This window comes from Arvicanthis niloticus, chromosome 7, assembly GCF_011762505.2.
Source record: "Arvicanthis niloticus isolate mArvNil1 chromosome 7, mArvNil1.pat.X, whole genome shotgun sequence".
NCBI lineage: Eukaryota > Metazoa > Chordata > Mammalia > Rodentia > Muridae > Arvicanthis > Arvicanthis niloticus.
This window is the reverse complement of record NC_047664.1, coordinates 69,472,981-69,497,693: the sequence shown is the minus strand read 5'-3', so window position 1 is coordinate 69,497,693 and position 24,713 is coordinate 69,472,981. Positions and strand designations below refer to the sequence as shown.

Sequence of the window (24,713 nt, the reverse complement as noted above, 5' to 3'; positions counted from 1 at the left end):
TGATAGCTCTTGGGTTTTCTGACCAAAGTCAGAAAAACTGTTATAGAAAATTCTTGGATCTTCCAACCAAGTCAGAAATCCTGTTATAAAAAAAAATTCTAAAAGTAGTTCTTGGGTTTTCTGATCAAAATCAGAAAGCCAGAAAAAAAATCTAAAAGAGCTGTGTTTGTTCTTCAGACAGTCTTCTTTAGATTGTTGTTAGAAAACATTCTAAAACCAGGTGTGTTTGCTATCTAAGTCATTCTTGAGATTTCCGACCAAAGTCAGAAATGCTATGAAAAATTCTAAAGAGCTGTGTTTAATCTACGTGAAGTTTTCAACCAACATCAGAAACCCTGTTAGAAAATATTTCTGAAGAGCTGTGTTCACTCTCCATAGATCTCTAGACTTATCAGCTCTTGCTAAAAAATTTCTTTAAAAGAAAAAAAAAAAAAAAAGACTACTCCTTTCTGCTAGTTCATCTCATGCAAACCAAAGCCCAGGTGTTTTCATTTACATAACAATTCAGTTATTTACTCCAGGTTCCTTCTTGACCATGAATCAACAGTCCATGACCTTAGCCCCTTGACACTTAGAAAGAGCCAGCAAGTAAAGCATAAACAATAAGATATCTTAGAATTATCACCCTGGAATTACCATTCCTACCATGCCTAGATATACAGATCTGTCCCAGGCTGACCCTTGAAATTGGGAATCTGCCTGCATTTGAATCTGCTTGGTTTTGTATCTTTCCGACAAGGTGGCTCAAAGTGCAGCTCCCTCTGTTCCTTTAAATCTGCGAAGCTCCTTATGCAATTTATATTGCATCTTTATATTTTGCATAGTTGAGAAATTAAATATTTTTGAATTCATGTTTTCAGCATCCCTTCCCACAGCCTTAAGGGCTGTCCTGAAGGTCACAGTGTTCTACTATTTTGCTGAGACATAGACAAGGTCTCACCTCTCAAACTCGTACTATCTCTGATTATCTAGAATCATTAACCTTGGCTGAGAGGGCAAACTTGAAAAAGGAACATGAAAATATGTGCACGGTTATACAAACAAATTTTACACCCACAGCAACCATCAACATTGTGGAGGTCCATGCCCTGCTGTCTCTGTTCCAGGGACATACTGTCCCTTGCATGGCCATGCCAGACTGGGCAAGTCAGGGCACAACCTGTGTGAGTAAATATAATTTGGGCTCAACAAAATTAGAATTTGCCAACCTGCATTGTGTATGAAATAAATTTCAAATATTTGAAATTTCTCATAAATGGGAGAGAAGAAGGATAAATATAATTTAAGTCTATTACTTGACATTATCTACATAAAAGGCACTGGGCCAACTGGTGATCATTTTCTCTTAATATAGAGTGCTTGTACATACATATTGCTTGAAGTATAAACTACATACAAGAAAGTTGAACCGAAAGATTGCCAAAGTGTCTACTGGCTACCCACAATAGGAATCTAAACTAATGTGCATGGAATTAGGGAAAGGAAGAGACATAAACAACATTCAGGAAGATGTTAAGTACTTATGATTTAAGAGATTGTGACCAAAGATGTTCATATTATGATGAGGCAGAGATGCAAGCCTTATATATTCACATTGTAATCTACTGACAGTCCGCTAATGTACTGACTTAAAATTTGTGGTATTTATTGATGATTATACTTTTATACAAGCAGTATATTATTTTGGCAACTTCTGTAATTGCAATTTTGTACATATATCACAGAGTCATTTTTATAACATCATAATTAAGGATGCCAGCTCTCTATAATAAATCTACACTCAGTATTTCTGAGTTTGCTTTATAAATTCACAAGGAAGGGGCTATTTGATTACAATTTGGGGACAAAAAAATAAAACTTGATCCAACACAAAAAAAAATCTATAGGCTTACTAGAATTATATAGTGCATCTTCAAAATACACAGAATATTATAGATCAAGATATCTTCCCACACATTAAAAACACAAGTTAGAACATCTAGGATGAATTATTCTCTAAGAAACTTTAGGTCAAAGTTAAAGATGAATTATTAGAGTCATAAAATCACACTGGATGTTGAAATTTATGGCTTTGCTTTGTTCCCTGTCATTTTGTAACCAAAGCTATTTCTACCCTGCCATAATGTATACTTTTAATCAGACAGGATTAGCCACAGCAGGGCAAACCACAAGTCACGAGAACAGAGGACTATAACTCTATTTATGTTAGAGATGGGTTTCTGTGGTGCTACATCTAAATCAAGATTTATTTATCAAATTAAATTTCTACTTCTCTTTCTTGGCAATTTTTCTTCTAAGGAAATCATTTTGACCCCCTAAATTTTATCCTTAAAAACATAATTCAAAATGTGTGATTTGCCTGTATACTTCTAATGCAACAAACAGTAGGCAAAAAATAAATAAATAAATAAATAAATAAATAAATAAATAAAACTATGTACTCCTGATTTATTAAAAAATACTCTCTTGGATAAAGGAGCACGATGAAGAAATCTAAAGGCCTGAGCATGTTTCATATTTGAGGTGTCGTCTGCATCTGCTTAAGACTGGAAGTAACAGTTAAAGCCTTTGTCTACATCACTTCCCAGTACCATAGTTTGGTTTGAAGCAACTCAGGGTCTGCACAGTCAATAAAACTTTGTCATGAAATCCTACTGACAACTCTTCTAATTCTTCAAAGATGATGTTCTGTTTGATTGATTAAATTATTTAGAGCTGTGGTTATTCTTCCTCTCCTTAGATGAGAAAGATCATCAAACATTTGAAATGTCATTGCCTAATTTACTAATTCATTTTATTAATGTGGAGAACAGCATACATATACTATGAATTCACATTCAGATTCTAATGCACTTTCAGTTTAACAAGACTCATACTACCTGTGGCTTTTCCCCAATGTTCAGCTGTCTGCTCTGTGCATGGCTGTCTCTTTCCTGAGCAACTATGGGAACCTAGCGCTGCCTAGTGGTCAATGATTAGTAATGATACCTATTTCTGGCAAAGTCTATAACAATAGGAAAAAAATTACTCAGCACACTGTTTCTTTCCTCTCTAAACAAAAGAGTTATCCCCACAAGAAGCACCTTAAATGAACCATCTCTACATTTGAAAACATACATGTAAAATGTGTTTAAAATTATAATAAAATCATCTTGTGTAAATTGTCCCAACCAGAGACATTGAAATGCATTGCTGAACGGCTTTTGTGTGCACGTGTTCTCATCTGTTCTGTGTTGTTCTGAGAACACAATTCCACAGCAGCAATATTTTATATCCAGAATTATCTATGAAGCAAACCACTGCTGGAAATATTAATGTCTAGCAACAAGAAATTGTTGGTACCAATTTTGCTTTGGACCAAGAACATGATGCTGGGGATTAGGAAGGACTAAATAAAACACTGAAATATTTTTATGTATATGGCCCAGATATTCATAAAGTTCATAAGACAAGTGAAAGACTGAGAAATCAGTTGGAAAGTGCAAATGCAGGATTACCCATCTGCACAAAAACACAAGAAGAACACTGAGGAGCCATGAGTCATAGCCCAAGAAACTATGTTGTGATTCCCAAACATGCCCTCTCCTTGTGGGATCCCCTAAACTATAAAAACAAACCCAGAAGAATGTGTGTGTGTGTGTGTGTGTGTGTGTGTGTGTGTGTGTGTGTGTGGACAAACAGTAGTACAACAGAGGCAGATTCCTGGGCATTGATTACTAGTCAACCCAGCCTATTTTGTGATTTTCAGGTAAAGAAGAAACCCTTTCTTAAATGTGGACAATGACTAAGGAATGACCCCCAGCACTGACATCTGGCCTTCACATGCACACATTCATATATTTGGAAACACAGGCACGCCCACACGCAGGCACACAAGCACTCATTCACTCTCAGATGGAATGACAGTAAGAATGAAACTTTGTTTAAGACAATAAATGTAAGTGGATAAACTCCCTTGCTGAAACATAAATGTTTACAAGCTATGTCAGTAATATAAAATACAGGATTATTTTTGTTCACAAACGAAACTATTAAATCCTAATTATAAGCAAAGAAATACAGGAATAATTAAACAAAACCCATAAGTTAAATGTATTAAAATGAAACACAGACAAATTCAAGCCAAAAACATTAGTTGACTAAAACTGTTTATATTATAATAGTAAAATATTAAAGCAGAAGGATGGGAGCGTATCAACAAACACATCAGCACACTTTTAAACATATGAATCTCAACTGATAAAATCACACCAATGCATTTGATAAAAATATTACATTACGGCAAGAACAAAGTATGTGAGTGATGCAATTATAAATATAACTTACAGCAAGATGTGGAGGTGCATGTCTGTTTTCTCATCACTCAAGAGGGGGAGGTAGGAGGATTGAGAGTTCGACTACCCTTGGCATGCAGTATGTTTGAGATGAGCTTGGACTATATAGATCTCTCTCAGTACACAAAATAAAATAAAGATATAATCTAAGATTTTTATTTATGTTCACATCTGTATATACAATGTAAAAGGAATATATTTTTTGCAAATGACCATGAAAGTTCTATAAAACAATCTTATCATAGTTTAGACTGCAACAAAAATATCAATAAATTAATAAGGACCCTATGGGTCCTTTTATCTGGCCACGGTGTAATAAAATTGTAAATAATGACTACTAAAAAAAAAAACTATTCACTTTCTTTGAAAATAATCCATTCTCTGAAAAACTTTTATAGAAAGGAGAAAAAAATCAAAATCTCTACTGACCCTAATTACAATGAAGATTAAGATGGGACAAATCAATTTCATTTGTATCATGAAAGGTGTTTTAGAACATAGATTCACATCAATGAGTTTTCCTTTCTTAGAGCGAAAAAGTGAACTAATATAATTCAAGAAACTGCACAGTGAACATCAGAGGTATCCTAGCAAGACAAGAGGCAGAAAATAATAAAGGCTACAATAGAATCAATTAATTACAAAGCCCAAAATTACCTTATAACTAATCCGTACTGGGCTTCCCAGAAGCTATTGAAGTTTTCAAATAATTATTTTCTTTAATTATTAACTAAAAGTTTTGTACAATACTGAAATCATTTAGCAAACAATAATACAAATATGGCAAAGTGTACTATATCTACACCTGGTGTCTGAATTTCTTTCACAAAGTGTCCTATACATAACAGGAAAAATAGTGTTTTTACAGACTTGAGGATCAAAGGAACTCTCTAAGACAGTGGTTTTCAACATATGGGTTACAATCCATGAAGAGTCACATATCAGATATCCCACATATCAGATATTTACATTACAATTCATAAGAGTAGCAAAATTACAATTATGAAGTAGCAACAAAATAAGGACTGGGGGGTCACCTCATCATGAGGAACTGTTAACATGTCACAGCATTAGAAAGGTTGAGAATCACTGTTCTAAGAGATTAGAAGAAGCATCATATTTGTTGACATGGAGAAAAAAATGTGGGAAGATAGGAAGAGGGGTCAGCAAGAGGGCTCAGCTGGTGAAGACACTGCCAGGCCTACGAATCTGCATTCCATCTATGGTGGTAGCCCAGTGGTGGAAAGAAAGGGCCAACTCTCACAAATTGTCCTCTGAGCCCCATGCAACAACATTAACATGTATTCCCACACACAAAATCAATCTCTCTACTTAAAATCAATGTCTCCACTGTGGTGATGAAGCTTGACAAGATGAAAACTAGTTGAAGGTCATGGGGACTTCATGAGTATATTGATGCTGTACATGGGAGTCAGTCTGGTCTGTTAAATGTAGATTAGCTCCCTGGGAATTGGGTCATTATCAAAAGAGAAAGCCTCTCCCAAATCTCTTGTATTGAATCTTGGCATGTAACCCTTCCACATGTGCCTTGGACACAGTGATGACTCCACCAGATATCCCTTCACTAGAGTTGAGCAGGTGACAGGCTTTTGAACTTCTAGAACTGAAAGCTAAATAGACTTCTTTTCTTCATGAGGTCCTCAGCTTCAAGTGTGTCTTACCAATGGAGTGGGGTAGACTATATTAGAAGACAAGGCTGTGGTGTGTGTGTGTGTGTGTGTGTGTGTGTGTGTGTGTGTGTGTGTGTGTGTTCATGTGCCAAACTGTCTGTATGTCTCTGTGTGCATGTATGTGTGTGCATGTATGTTGTATACATGTATGTTGGTGCATAAGCCTGTGTGCATCCAGAGGATGGAGGAGGGCATTAAGTGCCTTACCCTATCATTTTCTGCCTTATTTTTTGGAGACAGTGTCTCTCACTGAACCAGAAACTGGGCTGGTGGCTAGCAAGTCCCTGTGATCCTCCTGCCTCTGCTGCCGGCATATGTACTCCTGGCTTTTTACATGGGAACTCTGGACCTCAGCTTAAACCCTCTTAGGTCCTCAGTTTAAACCATTTCACCCATCGAGCCCTCTCTCCAGCCACTGAAAACAGGACACATAAGGAGATAACTGGACTAAATTAGTTCATAAGTTGGACATTAACCCAATGACATTAGTGTTTTTATAAGAGAAAAGAAAGACAAAGAAAGTGTGTAAGACACCACAAGAAGGCAGCCATCTGTAAGCTGCGCATAGAGGCCCTGGCAGATACCAAACATGATGACATCTTAGTCTTGGACTTTGATTCTCTAGATTTATTGTTGAAGCCACTCAATCTGTGGCATTCTGTTCTAATGTCCCTAAATTACAAACACAAGAATCATACGAAGGTGGTGAAACTGGCAATACAAACACCAACAGTAGTGCAATCCTGATTATTCTACAATGCCCAGGCAAATGATTTTTTAAGTACATAGTTTCAAAAAGTATAAAACCATTTGAAAATATGTTATCATCTCAGATCCTTTTAAGGCTATTCACAGCAGATGGGAAGTAAGGGGGGGGTCTGTGTCCTGGTATCACTTTCTAGCACAGTCTGGATAGATTACACACAAATAAGGCCTGCCTGCTTCATGTAACACAGATAGCTCATGACTGCCCCTTTTGTGAACACAGAGGCAAAGAGTAACACACTCACTTGCCTCAGTCCGTCCCACAGAAGGCTTGCTCTATCTGCAGAGCAATGGGTTCTGAAAGAATGATTAAATTTCCTCTCTCTCTCTCTCTCTCTCTCTCTCTCCTCTCTCTCTCTCTCTCTCTCTCTCTCTCCCTTTTTCTCCCTCTCTCTCTCTTCCCCCCTCTCTCTCTGTCACTTATCTCATGGCTCTGACCAAGTTCTTGACAAAAGAAACTTAATAGAAGCAAGGTTTATTTGGCTCCCAGTTTCCGACAGTTTCAGCCCATGGTTTCAAGAATGAATGCCAAAGGGCTGAGTCAGCCACTGAGGGTGCACTACAGCTGTTCAGATGACAGACCAGCCAGCCACTGTGCATCCGAGTTGTACTGCCGCTGTTCACATGACAGACACACCAGAATCAATGGAGAGGATGAGAAGACAGGCTAGGCTATAACATTCAAATCTCTGCCTAGGTGAGCCTAATTCTACCACATAAGCCCCACCTCACTCCAAGGCCTCAAACCGTGATCCTGTGGGGAGTCCCATCATAACTTGATCACATTCTGATAAACATTAAGTTGCATATTGACATTACATTGATCTTTTCAGTCTTGGTTCAGACTTCTAGTAAGTGAAGACCAAACACCTTACTGTGACTTCTAAATTCTCCAAGGATCCTGTTTTTGTACAGTGGGTTTTCATGCACATATTACTTACTAACTTCACAAAATGTCAAGTCACTGAAGAATGAAAAAAAGTGCAGATAAATGGACTCTTCTCTTCGGATACAAATGAAACTAAACCTTTTATTCTGTGATTATATTAAGCTAATAATTTTACTAAAGCAAGCTCTTTTTTAAAATATATTTAATGACCCTGAAAGATTATAGTGAAAAATTGCTCTTTAACCGGAGTCTTGTTGTCCCTAGAGCAACTGAATGTGGCAATCTTCACAACAGAGCTTATTTTCATTTTTAATTGTACCCTTTGTCTAGAAAATGACTAGGATTCTTTGTTCTTCTGCATCAGTGCTTGTCAGTGAGAGAAGGGAATTGATATATTTCTTATTCTGACTTGTAAAAATCATGGAATGTCGGTCTTGTCCTATTCCCTCCTGTGACAGAGCTCAATAGACAGTGGAAGGCATATTCTCAGTGGACACCTTGATGCGAAGAAGACTCTAGCTCCCCTGGTCCCCAGGGTCCTGCTTCACACACTCATTGGAATCACTCAAGGGAAAATCTGAAGGCTGAAGTTCACGCCTAGCTCTTTTCAAGCTCCAGAGCACAGCACACTCCAATGAATGTCAGATACCTCATGATCTCAAAGAGAATGTGGAAAGGGACTCCAGAAAAAAAAAAAATTACCGAATTGCTAGATCTTCCATCTTAGATTTCATTGCCTAGATATGTCCCAGTGCTAGTTAGAGAGAACCACAGATCTTTATTAATCAGGCGCAGCAATAATTGTTCTCTCCTGAAAGTCCATGCTAGGAAAATTAATAGTGGAGAACCAGGAACACATTACCACCCACTCATTACAATCTTATGCATGTTCCAAAGCACAGCCCAAGTACTACCTCTTTCTTTGAATCATCTTTAATGTTCCTAGTTAAAGTATGTATCTCTCCTTCCTCTTTCTAAATACTTAGTCCAATCATTAATTTAGTCCTTACCATGCATAGCATAGCATCAAATGAGGCAGCATGTGTTCATCACCGCTAGCACTATATGCTCTTTTAATTTTTAGCCTGGATTGAAGGAACTGTGTGTTTAAGTCTTTGGACTAACTAAAACAATTCACAGTGCCATTTACACAGAGAGAGCTCACTATTCGCTCAGTAGCTAGACAGCTTGTTATTCCAGGCTTTCGAAATGATTAATTTTAAGGTACAGTGTAGACTGTGCAAAAAGAAATATGTTCTACTGAATGTAGCTACTCCATACAGAGGGTTACCAAGTGCCAGAGAGACTCAAATGACATAAAATTTCCAGGAAGAGGTTCAGACATTTGGCTTAGTGTTTTTCTTCATGTTACTCCTTTGAACATTTTTGTTTATTTTTAGCCTTTAAAGGGGAAATATGTAGCATACAATAAAGTATGTAGAATGAAAGATGCGATTTACATTTGGGGGAAAATTTGAAATTCCTTTCACTTCCATCATGGCCCTCCAAGGAAAGGAGGAAGGAGCTATTAGGGTACCACAGAGATTAATTTAAAAAGAAAAACTCCTCCTCCAGGTTTCCTTAATGCCTCAAATGGGCAAGATGAGTCAGGGAGAAGAGCTGAAAGTCAAAACAAGTGGATGTACACACTGACCTCTGGAGGACATGAATATTAGCCCCTGCAGGTTTCTTACAAGGTCCCATCTAAACAAGAAGCCCCACAAGGAGCCCATGGACTCTTCTGCACCTGTGGTTGACCTGACAGTAGACTCCATTTTACTCATTACACTCATCCTTCTAATCTGATACTACCCAGTTAAGACATATGCCTAGGTCTTTTTAGCTTAATTTTTTGTTGTTGTTTTGTTTTTGTAGATAGAGGTATTTTGAGTTGAGCTCAATCAAACTGGGAAAACAAGGTGTGATTAAAAGCAAAACAAAATCACAGCAGAGTACATGCTGGTCCTACCTGAGCAGAAGGAGGCCTGCAGCTGGACTCAACCATTTCAATTTGTTAAATCTCTGATCAGCTCAATTGTAATCATGTATAATATCCCAGTACCAACTCTGTTTACAGAAATGAGTCCTAAGGGCCAGACACTCTCTGAGTCAACACACACACTTTCCTTAAATTGCCAGTCAGAAGATAAATAAATGATATAAAAGTTTGACCCAGAATGAAGCCCCAAGTTACAAAATAGTTACTATATTTTAAAGGTTTTAAATAGTTTAAAATTGTTCTTCCTAGTCTGATTTTTTTCTTTAAAAAAGTCTGGATTTGAAATTTTAATTATAATTCATATATTTAAGACCTTTATTTTTGATTTGGGTCTAAAGAAAGATATATTATAAATGATTTATCCTATTTCTATTTTCTTAAATATGTAGTGTTTCTTATGTTGTGAGAGAGCCCTCTGGTGGCTGAGAAGGCACTAAATCTTGGCTCATTAGAGCCCAAATTGAGCTCCTAACCAATAACACTTTCTTCATTGAGATACTGACTTTAAGTTTGTTTGGAAATGGATGCCTAGGAAATTTTCCCTATTAATTTTCATCTACCTTACTCATACTCATGAATTTAATGAAAGAAAGTGTCTGGCACATTTTGCATAAAATTTTAAGAGTAAGATAACACTGAAAATCTACAGGTATATTTCTTCTTCAGTCAGATTGAAAATACTATTAAGAAGCACATGATTTGGTTTCTGAGGGGCTCTATTATATGGTGTGACATGTGCCTTTATTAATTTGCAGCCCAATTTAAAACAGATATGACTATGTTAGATTTTTTTGTTGTTGTTGTTGTGGGCAAATCCAGGGCACCAACTTAAGCCTGAGGCTTTCACACATTCTGTAGAGTATTAAGACATGGACCACCAGGCACTTCACAAGTATCCAGCCATGCAGAGAACTACAGCAGTAAGAGGAACAAAGTAAGAGGCTACTATGACAATGTGTTTCAAAGTACAGAATGATAGAGAAAGAAAATTACACTAAAGAGACACTGTGGTGTAGACTTAGATTTTTCAAAACCTACTTTAATTAGTGTTCTTAAACACTTCAATCTCCCTTCTAGCCCACCAACTGGAGGTAGCAGACAAAGAAGGTTAATAGAAAAAGAGGGTTGTGGACCTATTTAGAAGTAGTTCTTTGGGGTGATTCCAATCTTCATTGTCAGCAGTCCAGTTCAATAGCAAACACCAAATGTGAATCAGTAGCAATGACTCAATCCAGCAAAAACTGCAAGGGCTCCACTAAATTTGCACGAGTCAACAGAAACAGCAAGAATCAGTCAGAATACTATGAGAAGTTCTTTGATGCTTTTCTCTACTAAATGAAGACCAGGGAAGACCCGAGTAGAAGTGAGACCAGAGAAGCATTGCAAGTCATGGCAATGCAAGGGTCTCCTCTCATATCCATGGGGTTACATTTATATTCTTTCTAAACATCACTCACCCTCTCAAGCATCTGCTCCAACACAACATCATATGCCCTTTCATGTGTCTAATTCAGTAAAACATCCTCTCATGTGTCTGCTTCAACAAAACATTCTCTCACAAGACAGCTTCCAGGAAAAAAAAACCATCAGGTGACACAACCAAGTTTCCAAAGAAACCAGAAATTTGCACTGCAGTGTGGGTGAAGGTGTTCCCTGTCTACTGGCCTCAAAAATTCTTTCAGTTGGTGTTAAGTTTCAGGAGCAAATGACTTAATTGTGCATTAACAGGTTTCAGTGTTCTTACTGCTCTGACTTTTCAAAACAGTGAGTTGACTGAAGCAGCATATGTGATCATTTATGATCAGAATGTAGGCAGTAGACTGCAGACATATCTCAATTAGTAAAGAGCTTGCCATATGTGGTGGCTTGAATACGAATGACCCCCTCCCACCCAAAAGGCTTACACACTTGAAGGTTTAGCCACCATGGTGTGAACTGGAACTGTTTGATAAGATTAGAAGGATTACGATATATACGCCCTTGTTGGTGGAAGTGTTTTCACTGGTGATGGGACTTTTAGGTTTCAAACGTCCATGCTTAACCAAGTTTCATTCTCTCTACCTATGAATCAAGATGTACCTCTCATCTTTTCTCCATCATCTTGCCTTTTATGTCTACTGCCTTACTCTCTGCCATGACAATGGAATGAGCCTCTGTAACTATAAACAAGTCCCCACTTACATGCTTTCCCTTGTAAGAGTTACTATGGCCATGGTGTCTTTTCACAGCAATACAAGAGTGACTAAGACACCAGGCAAGCATGACAACTTGAGTTTGAGCCTCGTGCCATGGTGGAGTACACTCAATAATATCAACACTGAATAACAGCAGCAAATACCTGGAGCTCACTGACCAGCCAACCTAACAGAGTTCCCAGAAAGTAAGAGAACTCATGTCAATAAAAACTAGATAAGACGCATTCCAGAAGAATGGACACCAGAGGTTGTCCTCAGTCCTCCACTCGCACATGCAAACATGTGTACTTACACACCAATAAATACAGAGACACACGCTAAAATCAGCGGGATAAAGAAGTTTGCATTTCTTCTATGAGAATAAGACCAGAGTGAAAAGGTAATAAGCAGACAAAAGTGTAAGGTTTAAAATGAAAAGTTGGTCAAGGCTACAGAAGGATGCTGTTGGTAATGTTATAGAATTGAAAAAGTAGAAAGTTGGTGTTGTGTGGGTATAAAATTTTGAGGAAAAAAAATGGTATCTTGATTTACACCCACAAAGCTGGGTTTTTAGTATCGAACACAAACACACTTTATGGGCATATGAGGGTGGAGGCATTTTCAAGCCTCATATGCTTTGCTCATTCAAAAGTATCTAGTCTTTCAACCTGAAAATGTAGAGTACCAGTGGGCATATTTTGATCCGTCAAAAGCCTAAGATTAGATAGAGCAAAGCTCTAATTTGTGGCAGATATGACCACAAATGTGCGCATGCTTATTGTATGCTCAGAGACATAACATATTATAGTGCAGAGAGTCCTGCTGCAAAGAAGTACAGTCCATTTCCATCTTCAATCTGGACTTGATTGCAGGTCTTACTCAAATCAGTGGAAGAAGACCATAAGCATCATACAGAGAGCTCAGATGTGCTTGCGCACTGGGGCTGGCCTTCTTTTCTTCTAGAAAGCCCTTTACAGAATTTAACATGGAAGAACTGGTTGGTGAGAAGTTTGGGAAAGAAATTTTAGGATTTTCCACAAAAACTAAGAACAGAACTGCCATATGATCCAGCTATACCACTTCTGGATATGTGCCCAAGGACTCTGCACTTTACCCCAGAGACACTAGCACCTGATTGATTGCTTCTCTATTCACAATAGCAAGGAAACAGACTCACCCTCAGTATCTCTCAGTAGAAAACCAGAAAATGGAAATGCCATACCTATATTCAGTGGGAACTCAGCCAAACAAGAAAAAATGAAATTGGGAAATTTTCAAGAAAATGGAAGGACCTGAAAACATTTAAAAGAGTTAACCCAAGCTTAGAAAGACAAATACTATATCTTCTTACTCATGTGAACTTAGCCTCAATCTGTTAAATATGTGTGTTCAGATAGGAATAAATGTGGACCAGGACAGCAGAAATTGCTCAATATGACTTGAACAGAAAAGAAACTTTAATGGAGATAGGGCAGAAAGACAATGGAGGAGATTTAAAGAGAATGGTGTGGGTGGAGTGGTACACATAAGAAGGGACAGTAACATAGAGGGAAGCCAGGGGATATAGTGGTACAATCAACTCAAATTAAATATATATGGAAACACCATATGAAAAACTATCATTCTGAAAGGAGAGGGACAACAACATACATACAAAACCTTCAACCCAAAATGCTTGCAGGATGCTCAGGGATCAAGAGACAGCACAGGCTAAGAGAACGGCCAACCAATGACAACTGGAGGAACTGATGCAGAGGCCATGGAGGGGTGTGACTTACTGGCTTGCTTCTCCTGGCTTACTTAACTTGCCTTCTTATAGAACCCAAGATTACCAGCCCAGGGATGGCACAACCCACAATGGGCCCTCCCCACTTGATCACTAGTTGAGAAAATGCCTTACAGCTGGATCTCATGAAGACATTGCCTCAAAGGAGTCTCCTTTCTCTGTGATAATTCCAGTTTGTGTCAAGTTGACACACAAAAACAGCCAGTACAATTGACCCCTTGTCAACTTGACACACAAACACATCATTATTAAGCCTCAACCCTTATTTACTTATTCATCCCCAAGATCTAAATAACTTTAAGAGTCCCACAGCCTTTACAAATTATTACATATTAAAATTTCAATCCTTAAAAAAATTCAATCCTTTTAAAATAACCAATCTTTTTTTAAAATTCAAGGTCTCTTTTACAGTTTAAAGTCCCTTCACTTTGGGCTCTGCCAAAATACTTTCTTCCTTCAAGACGGAAAAATATCAGGGCACAGTCACAAAAAGCAAAATCAAACTCCAAACGTCCAATGTCTGGTAATCACTCATGATCTTCTGGATTCCTCCAAGGATTTAGGCCTCTTCTCCAGCTCTGCCCTTTTTAACACACACCTTGTATTCTAGGATCCAGCTGCCTGTACTCCACTGCTGCTGCTGTTCTTGGTGGTCATCTCATGGTACAGGCATCTCCAAAACACTGCTGTCTTTCGCTGCAATTAGGAAATAGTCTCTCATAGGTTCTCCTCATGATGCCAAGTCTCAACTTATTTGCATGACCTTCAGTCCTGGGCCATCAATTGCAACTGAGGATGCACCTTCACCAATGGCCTTCCATGGCTTCTCACAGAGCAGAGCCTCAGTTGCTCTTCATGACCCCCTTCATGCCTTCAAAACCAGTACCACCTGGGTAACTCTTACACATTACCAAGTCCAGCCACAGCAGGACATACAAACTTGGCTATCTCTGGAACACAGCCTCTTTGCCCTCTCAGAAAACATTTCCCAGAAGATTTTACCTCAATGATGCTGGTTTCTTCTTAGTCACCACTAATTTCTTAGCTCCAGCTAACCAGCATCAATACCCCCAGTAGTGGAAAGCTTTCACTTTAGTACTTCTGGTAACTTGTTAATCACAGCTGATTCTTCAGCCCCAGCTAATCAAAACCACAGAATCTTCACAATCAAAATAGCAACATCCCTGAAAAGAATTTTTAATATTTCCTCTGAAATTCCACAAGCTAGGCCTCCATCTTCTGCACTGTTCTCAACATTATCTTCCAAGCTCCTACAGAACATCCCACAGAGATCTTAACACCCAATGGCTCTTCTAGCTCAAAGTTCCAAAGTCCTTCCACAGTCCTCCCCAAAACATGGTCAGATTGTCACAGGAATACCCTACTTCTGGTACCAATTTGTCTTAGTCAGGGTTTCTATTCTTGCACAAACATCATGATCAAGAAGCCAATTGGGGAAGAAAGGGTTTATTCAGCTTACACTTCCACATTGCTGTTCATCACCAAAGGAAGTCAGGACTGGAACTCAAGCAGGTCAAGAAGCAAAAGCTAATGCAGAGACCATGGAGGGATGTTACTTACTGGCTTGCTTTCCCTGACTTGCTCAGCTTGCTTTCTTATAGAACCCAAGATTACCAGCCCAGGGATGGCACCACCCTCAATGGTTCCTCCCACCCTTGATTGCTAATTGAGAAAATGCCTTACAGCTAGATATCATAGAGGCATTTCCTCAAGGGAGGCTCCTTTCTCTGTGATAACTCCAGCTTGTGTCAAGTTGACACACAAAACCAGCAAGTACAATAAATAAATAAATTTATTAAATTTGTTAAAGTTATTAAATTTATTTAATAAATCAATAAAGCAATAAAATGTGATAGATTGAAACCTTATTGTTAACACTTGATTGTTTAATATTGCTATGGTCCAAACATATAAAATACATACCTGAAAATGCTATGTAAATAAAACACATTACTTTGTATAGTTAACATATGCTAATGCTAATAAAAAAATTAAACAACAAAAAAAATAAGATACCATTTCATGGAGGCTGAATAAATCAGTAGTTAAGAGTAGCTGTTGTTTTTGCAGAGGACCCAGGTTCAGTTCCAAGCACCCACATAATGGTTTATAACCACAGTAACACCTGTTCTTAGAGATCCTATGCCCTTTGCTTACCACTATGGGCACAAGGCACGGATGTGGTGCACATACATGTATGTAGACAAAACAGTTATATTCATAAAACTAAATAAATAATCTTAAAACAACAGTTTAAAAGATGTTATTTTGCAAGCACTGGGATTGCAGTAGTAGTAATAGCAGTAGTAGTCGTAGTAGTCGTAGTAGCAACAGCAACAACATTTTTAAAAAATAACTTAAATGGTAATGATATAAAGAACTTGGAACCTTGGTTTGTTATGAGTGGTAACGTATGCAGTACATTCACTATGTAAAAAAAATTCACAGACTCATTAACAAATCAATTATGGAACTGCTCAGGGGAATGAAAAAGAATTCTGAGAATGAAGCAAGAGTAGACAAGAAGACATCCAAGGTTTCATCCAAATCTGACTCCAGATTCCACGTGAGAATTCTGTGCGCATATTTCCCTTCACAAGACTTAATAATTAAGTTCTTCTGTAATTTCATTTGTTATCTATCAGATCAGTTTCCAAACTTAGGCACAATCTGAGAGGATCTAAGGGACGGGAGATATTAATAGGACTTCAGAAATGACGAAGTTCCCTCTTTTCTTACTCGAGGACTAGTATTAAATTTATTGTATTTATTATTTTGTCATAATGCCCCTTATGTTCATTCTTGTTTGTAGCCTCATTGCAATATGAAGTCTGTTGATTTCCACTGCAGATTTGTTGATTGGTCCAGACAAGTCATGAATTCTAGTCCATTTCTTAGTGAAACATCTAAGATTACCTATGACTAAGATATTAGATAGAACATAATCTTTTAACAAAATTATATATGATGCCAAAACACCAAAAAGAATTGCTTAAGCCAGTTCTAAGCAGAATGTACCCCCACTACCCTACAGGAAACACTGGAAATTTTATTTTAATTTAAGTGTTCCATTGCCCCCAGCTTTGGTTTTTAGCTTATTAGAGTCAAAAAACTGAAGAAAATTATTTCTATCCATTCTTCCTCTCTTGTTCATGCGCTCACTGACTTCTCTTGGAAGAACACAATGAATTCAGCCAACAGCACCCACTGGGGCTTGGTGGTGATGGTAGACTATCAAGAAAATTACCAATTACTGCCCTGCTCTCCCTGCCCTACCTCACTGCCCACAGTCTGTCTCCATTTATCTCTGTCCCTGTCTCTCTTTCTCTAGCTATTCCATTCCTGCCTCGTTAAAGAAAGTCATACTATATGTATGATTCCCATATCCAGATTCTTCTCACTCACCTAATTTCAAGCTAACTTAAATGGATTCAAGTGACTGTTTAAAACACCACAGATGTTAGGAGAGTCACCAACTTACTAAGGCAGCAGCCAAATTTTCCTCCCTAAAAATTAATGTTTTATAATCTGCCAAAAAACCCAGCAGAGGGCATCCTTCCATTTCAGATCCATGAATCGTGCAGAGAAAAACCATCTTAGTGCAATGTAATTCCACTGATGCTTTTTCATCTAGGCTCAAACAACAGCTGCCTGGGTTTGGAGGAGAGTGGTTATACAAGTTATTCAGGACCCGACTCACTCCTTCCAGGTACAGAGCAGCATCTTTACAATCTAGAAGCAGCAGAATCACCCCTGTGGCCGTTCTATCCTAGATGCTGAATGTGTACATAAGGAGATCAGAGAGAAGACTCACTGGGAGAGAGCCAGGATCCTGACCTCATTTGTAGCGGTCACCTTCTGTCCCTCCAACTGAAAGAGAAATGATGGCACAGGTATCACAGCCTGGTGCATTGCCTCAGAAGCATGCAGAAATTAAGTATTATGGATTCTGAGTGAAACAGAATGGATCAGGAACAGCATATGAGTGAAGCTCACCTTATATCTGAGGATGCTCAAAGCTGTCCATCCACATTAACTATAGATGCGCAAATAAGTAAGGAAGGAATATTTTACATGAGCAAAAAACTTCTCTAGTTAAAAGGAAGTTTCCATCTATCTTTGTTTCCTGTTGTTTTCTGGTCTTGTGTTTTAAGATGGAGTCTTATGAATCCCAGATTGGCCTCAAACTCACTATGCAATTGAGGACCTTGAAATTCTGCATCCTCCTGCTTCCACCTCCCAAGTGTAAATGCTAGAATTTCAGGCATGAACAATTATACTCAGTTTATGCAGTAATGGGGTATGCCTTAGGGCATTTGTGCATACTAAGCAAGCACTCTGCCAACCACATCCTCAGCCACAGTCTGTAGTCCTTGTAAGTTACGTTCTCCGGGTGCCTGAAAAGATCATATCCTTTGTTTATAGAGGAAGTCAGGGAAAGAAGAAATAGATGTAAGGAAGCTGCATAACCAACTCCTGTAGCCAATTTAAGTTCACTGGAACATCTCCTTCATGTGAAGCCCTATGCTAATTGTTATTACAACACAGTAAAATCCCATTACTCAAGGGAGACTTACAGAAAGCAAGAGTTTGGAAGGTCAGACAAAGCTAACCTAGACTCATTCCCCTTGGTCAGCTATGATACTTGGATACAAAGCTTTTACCCATCAGAGCAGGTATTTAAAACAAGGCTGCCTGTGTCCATCACTTGCTTCTTATCCAACAGCTATGGGAAGGCTAAGAGTCGAGTATCCTAAGGATCAGACGTATGCTAAACAGAAGGCTGAGAAGGCAATATAAAGTATCATCATCACTGCCCTTATCTTTAACACTACTCTCATGGCCATAATTATAGTTTGCTGGAACCTAAGAGTGCATGCTGAACACCCAGGTAGAAGATCAATACTTCAAGTCATAATTCCTCTATTTCAAAATGCTGTGACTTTTCAGTTCTGATTAAAATAAAATTGCATGTCACCTTAGCTATATAATCATGGATTCTTGGCATTTACCTTCCCCTTGGATAACAGGCTGCCTTTAGAAACTATGGTTACAGACAGTCTAATAGACACAAGTTCTCTGAAACAAAGCAGACATCTCCCCTGATATAGAATTTTTTTCTCAATCTCTCAATGTTAAAAGTTGAGATCAGATGCTGAGCATGATCAAGATCCAAGCATCCTTCTAAGGTTTTAAAGTCTTTGATCTCTGATAAGGGGTCATTTGGCTGGCTACACTACTCGGTGGTTGCTATCTCTTTAGGCTTTTCTCATTCTGGGGTATCTTACCCAAGTGTGTTCAGAAATCATGAGGGTTTAAGTACACTAACAGTGTTAATCAAAGAGCAAAAGGAGGCAGGCTTGATGCTCTTCTGGAAATTGGGTTCTCTCTGCTTATCACTTTGTGTAAATCTATGTCACACTGCCATATTGCTTAACTCAAAAAAATTATATTAAACAATAATTGGATAAAATTTCAGCTCCAGACTTCAGGCATGTCATCTTTGTGTCATTTGGGCCAGAAATTATTTGATTATTTGAATATGGAGAATTAAAATTTACAAATTTTTCTCTTATAAATATTTAATTTGTGATTTACATTGAAAACACAGTTTTATCTTGGGTCAGTTTCTAGAAGTCAAAGTTAACTGAGCATGCCAGGCATGTACTGCTATTCAACAAAGCAATTTCACACTGACTTCATCTCACTGTCATTCTGCAAGGATGAACCACATAGCAGGACATCGTTTGGAAAAGAATTAAGAATCCAAGCCCTTAGGCCTGAGCTCATCCAAATACCAAATGTCTGAGTCCTCACGCCCCAGCTCATCTTTTCATACAATTCATAGGTGGGACATATGCAAAGGTAGTTTTCTCCTGTAGTATACTTACCCCAAGATAATGGCCATCAATGAAGACAACAGGGAGGGAAGGGGCTTCGGAGACTCTCCTGCATCGTTCATCCAACTCTTTGCCATAGTCACCATTTAGAGCTATGTTTTTCTCTTCAAATTTTACTCGATGGTTTTGGAAGATCTTTCTAACCAGTTCACATCTCTCAAAGGTCGTCCTCACCACACGAAGGCAGGTTGTATAAATCACCACACGGTCAAATTCCAGGTCAGTTGATGGCTGCTGAAAGGAAGACATTAAAGACAAATATGTTTGCTTTACTCTCTTAGATTTTATTGTGTGTGCACAGTTTTCATTAACTTCTTTGGATAAATGTCTCATACATTAAAGACACTCACAAAGGTTGAATGAGTACTTTGGAAATTCAGAGTCACATGTTTCTAAGACTGAGAGGTGCTCTTCAGTAGGAGAATGGAAGAAAATGGAAGTTTTCTGTCATGTGCAGAATCTCGATTTATTATATATGTGTGGTTATTTATTATATATAAAGGGCAAAAGAGATTGCAGGTGAAGATGGAAGATGACGTAAATATATGACGTAATATATGACGTAAATGCATAAAGGACTGCTTTGGTAGTGAAGGAGACACAGAACACAACAAGCCCAATGACCTGAATTTCATCTCAGGAACCACATGGTAGAAAGAGAGAACCAACGCCTACACATTCTCATCCAACCTACACATGGGGGCATATGTACTCAAAATAAATGCTTAATTTAAAAGGTGTTTGGGGGAAGAGAGAAAGAGAATGTGTAAAGAGATCAATAAAACAGGTTACGTTATATGGTAACATTAAAAATAAAACAGTAAAAAATTAAATCTGAAACAATGAGACATTTCAAGAAATTTAGCAAGAAATAACAATATGATTTAAGTGGTGCATTTTGGTTGTTTTTCTTTTTAGTAGCATGTGAAATAAGTTTAATAATGCTGATGACTCAAAAAGGATACCATGCAGTAAAATAATGAACAGTTGACTTTTTATTATGGAGATATTGTTCTATATCTATATTGTCTCTTAAAGCCACTAAGGAGAAAGCCAAATAACTGAAAATTTGACGATGAGATGCTGCCACAAAATATGAATGGCTACCATTTAAGCAGTTGGGAATTCTTAGACTTTTGAGGCACAGTTTCCTGTGACTAATAAACCCTGAACTATGGGAAGGTTTTGAAGCTGAATCCACAAGCATAGCTCTTGTGAATGTTATTTCTGAGTGGCAAACCTCCAATGTGTAGCAAGAAGACTCTATCACAAGAAGTAAGTATTGAGAGGTGCAGAATGGGAGTATATAGAAACCAGCTCAGAGGGCAGAGGGACTAATTGAATAATTAAAAATACAATAAGTATTCAAACATACCGGAAGAGAGGCAAGCAATATCCCCAAGTCAAAGTGACAGTTCAATTTAATAATCTTTTCTACGCTTTCTGATAAACCAAATGCCTGTAGCCACTTGCCTGAGATCCCTGCCTATTAAATTAATTGTCTTAAATAGTTTTATCACACTGATAATGTAAACACAACAGGGTTATGTCATTTAAAGCAACCACATGACTCTTAAACCTCCCATGAGGTAAAAAATTAAATTAGAAACCATTCCAGACAACTGAATGCTAAAACCAGCCAGACAGAACTTCACTACTTTGTATTCAAAGAAGTCAGACGAATTTTTCAAGGTACAAATGGAAAAACAGTAATAAAGAAATCCAAAATCATAAGAATGTCAATAAAATAGTCTCCTCTCACAGAAAGAAAGAATTTTTTCCTTGATGATATATATGATAAAGATAGAGGAATGACCTACTAAGTCAGTGTTCCTCACAAGTGCATGGCTATGGGACCATTCACTGGATTATGAGAAACCTTCAATGGCCACATCACCAAGATGTGATTCCTCTGAAATTGAGAAAGATTCCTGTTGGAAGAGTTATGTGTGAACTTGGAGGAGGCATGATCATTGCATTGTGTGCATATTATCAAAGATTTTTAAAAAATCAAGATATAGTGATGACTTATTTCTCCAATGGAGTATAGCAATTAAGCTAAAAACACAGAAGCCTAGAAGGAATGAGTGATTTAACAACTATGAAGGAAGGAGAAAGAGCAGAGATAACAAGAACGCAGGGAGAGTGACATCTAAAAGATTAAATGGCTTCATGAAGTCTCTGGGTTATAGGCATGAGACCCTACTGATGTCAAACATAATTGTTTTATACATACTCTTAAAATTCTTAGTTTAGGAGATCATCTGATTTGTAAATGGTTTTACCAAATTAAAAATCTTTTAAAGGGCTGGAGAGATGGCACAGGGGTTAAGAGCACAGGCTGCTTTTCCGGAGGACCCTAGTTCAATGCCCAAAACCTTCAAGGAAGTACAACTGTCTGTAACTCCTGTTTCAGGAGATCTGACACACTCACACAGACACATGCAGGCAAAACATCAATGCACATAAAATAAAAATACATAATAAATTATTATAAAAATGTTTTATAAGCCTTCATAGACCAAGTATCTAAAAGTTGAATATGGTGTATGTTAAATTTCTGTCACTATTAACAAATGCCTAAGGAAATCATCTTATCAAGAGAAAAGCTTACTTTAGCTCACAGCCTGAAAAGTTTCCATCCAAGATTAAGAGACTTAATTGCTTTGGGCCTATGATTGGCCTATGGTGGGGTTCTGTGGTGCAGTAAAAATGCTTACTTTTGAAGCAAAGAGGAGGAAGACGGTCCATGGTTCTACCCATAACAATGCTGATGGCACACTTCAGTGATCAAAGGCTGCTTTCCAATCCTCTATTTTACATATACTACTACTTCCCAACATCTCCACTCTTGTAATCAAGACTTTAACACATGAACTGTTAGGGAGCATTCAATATATAATTTCTATCATAATATAAACCACTAGAGTAGAGAATGTATGGCCTTGTCAGTTAGATATACTTGGGTTCTAACTCAGGCTCTCTGTGTGTGCATGGGAAGCAAATAAGTTAGTAAGCCATTTTCTTATCTCTAACATGTAATAATAATGGCATTATTATTTTTTTAATTTTCTGGTTTGCTGAGAAGATTAAGTAAGAGCGACTATGAAAACAGCTAGCAGAAGCTTAAATGGTAGCTCAGTGGTTAAAGTTAAAGAGGAAAAAAAGGTGGGGTAGTGAGAATCTTAATTTTGGTTTCTTAAACAGAGAGAGGGAGAGGGAGAAAAGGAAGAAGGGAAGTATGGAGGGAGGAAGGGAGGGATGGAGGGAAGGACAGAGGAGAGGGAGAGGGAGAGGATATAGGAATATGTCTTTGTTTTAATCCCAGATGAGGGACGGGCTACTTCATTTTATCCACAACAAACTATGACTTGCCTACTGCTCTAGCAAAGGCATGGTTTCCAGCTGCAGATAGTTTCTTCAATTGTGTGGCATCTGGAATTCTGGGGACTTTTCAAAGGATATATAAATCCTAGAGCTCCCATAGAAGAGGCCATTTGACTGCTTAGTGGCTCTTGGTTGCAGTTTGTTGCAGTTTGTCAAGTAGTCATGTGCAAAGAGATGAAAAGAAGAAATTAGATATCCTGATCTTGAAGATCAAACTTGCCCCAAGAAACTCAAAACCCCTAATCAGCAGTAAGTAGTCTAATGATATTACCACCCCCTTTCTCCTTTCCCCTTTCTTCTTTCCTTCCCAGTGTTAGGGGATTGGAAGGGTGGAAGAAGAGTGATAGAGAAAAATGAATGCAAAAAATAACACATAAACTAGTAAAAGGTCTGGTTGTGGGGGTGGGGTGGTTATAATTCCCATATGAAATGTTTAAAATTGAAAACACACAAAATGTTAGAGAAAAATGAAGGGGACCAATGACAAAAGCAAATAATTTCTACATTTTAAATTCAGGTACACTCAATTTAGGACCTAAGCAGGTGCTCTTGGGTCAGCAGTTCCTCTTCACATTCACGGTCATAGAAATGAAAGTAAGAGAGCCACTGTATGCACTACCACTACCATCTTCAGAGGCTGGCCAATGCTCTCCTTTAACTAATCACAGGAGGATCCTTGTTTTTCTTCCTTTATAATTAGGCTCTCATTTCTCTCTTTATTCTGATTTAATCCCTTGTACTAGTACCTCTAACTTTGTGTTAAGTAGAGACATCAAAAAGGATAACTTCACCACATACAAGACCTTATTGAGGGGAGAAACATTTGTTGTGATTATGGTTGTGGTTCTTTCTTCTTCTTCTTCTTCTTCTTCTTCTTCTTCTTCTTCTTCTTCTTCTTCTTCTTCTTCTTCTTCTTCTTCTTCTTCTTCTTCTTCTTCTTCTTCTCCTCCTCCTTCTTCTCCTCCTTCTCCTCCTCCTCCTTCTCCTTCTCCTCTTCTTCTTTTTCTTCCTCCTCCTCCTCCTCCTCCTCCTCCTCCTCCTCCTCCTCTGCCTCTTCCTCCTCCTCCCCTCCTCCTCCTCCTCCTCCTCCTCCTCCTCCTCCTCCTCCTCCTCCTCCTCCTCCTCCTCCTCCTCCTCCTTCTTCTTCTTCTTCTTCTTCTTCATTGACTGCAGTGTTAGCTGTGAATCTCTTAGGTATAGTCTTGGCTATGATAAAGATATTGCCTTTTGTAGTAGGTTTTCTTTGAAGCTTTATCATGAACAGGTGTTGAACTGGATAGTTATTGGATCTGTTATACCACCTGCTCCTTCTGATAGAGAACTTGGACTTATATCCTTTTAAAATAACTGTCTTTCGTTCAGTCATGAGAACAAACAAACATAGTGCTATCCACAAGGTATGTATTATGGTATGCAATCACAAGAAGTCCTTAGCAATATGGCTTACAGTCTGAAATAACAGTATACATAAGTAAATGTAGAGTTGCAACTTGCTAGGTACAATGATAGAAATGCTTAAGTAGCTAGAAGAACAGTGTACAGGATGTTTTCTATGTTTGCTTTAGAGGTCCATTTCTGACATTTGTGTTGATAGTGAAAGGATAAGGCTAGGTAAAAATCCAGAGGAAAATACTACCTACCAGTGCAATGAGATAGGAGGAGCTTGGGATGCTTGAACCACCACAAATGCCTTTTCTTAAAACACAACTAAGGGGAAATTACATGTTACTACACTCCTCTAGCTATGTTTGAAGGCCAAGTGTCTTG

General features: G+C 38.1%; 1 protein-coding gene across 1 annotated transcript in view; it reads right to left on the bottom strand.

Moving 5' to 3' along the window:
• Grxcr1 (glutaredoxin and cysteine rich domain containing 1) overlaps positions 1 to 24,713 on the bottom strand; it is a 110,680-nt gene that overhangs the window by 26,534 nt on the left and 59,433 nt on the right. Inside the window, exon 2 of the mRNA XM_034509447.2 lies at positions 19,551 to 19,793. Within this exon, the coding sequence (XP_034365338.1) occupies positions 19,551 to 19,793 (243 nt within the window). The remainder of the gene's footprint in view (positions 1 to 19,550; positions 19,794 to 24,713) is intronic.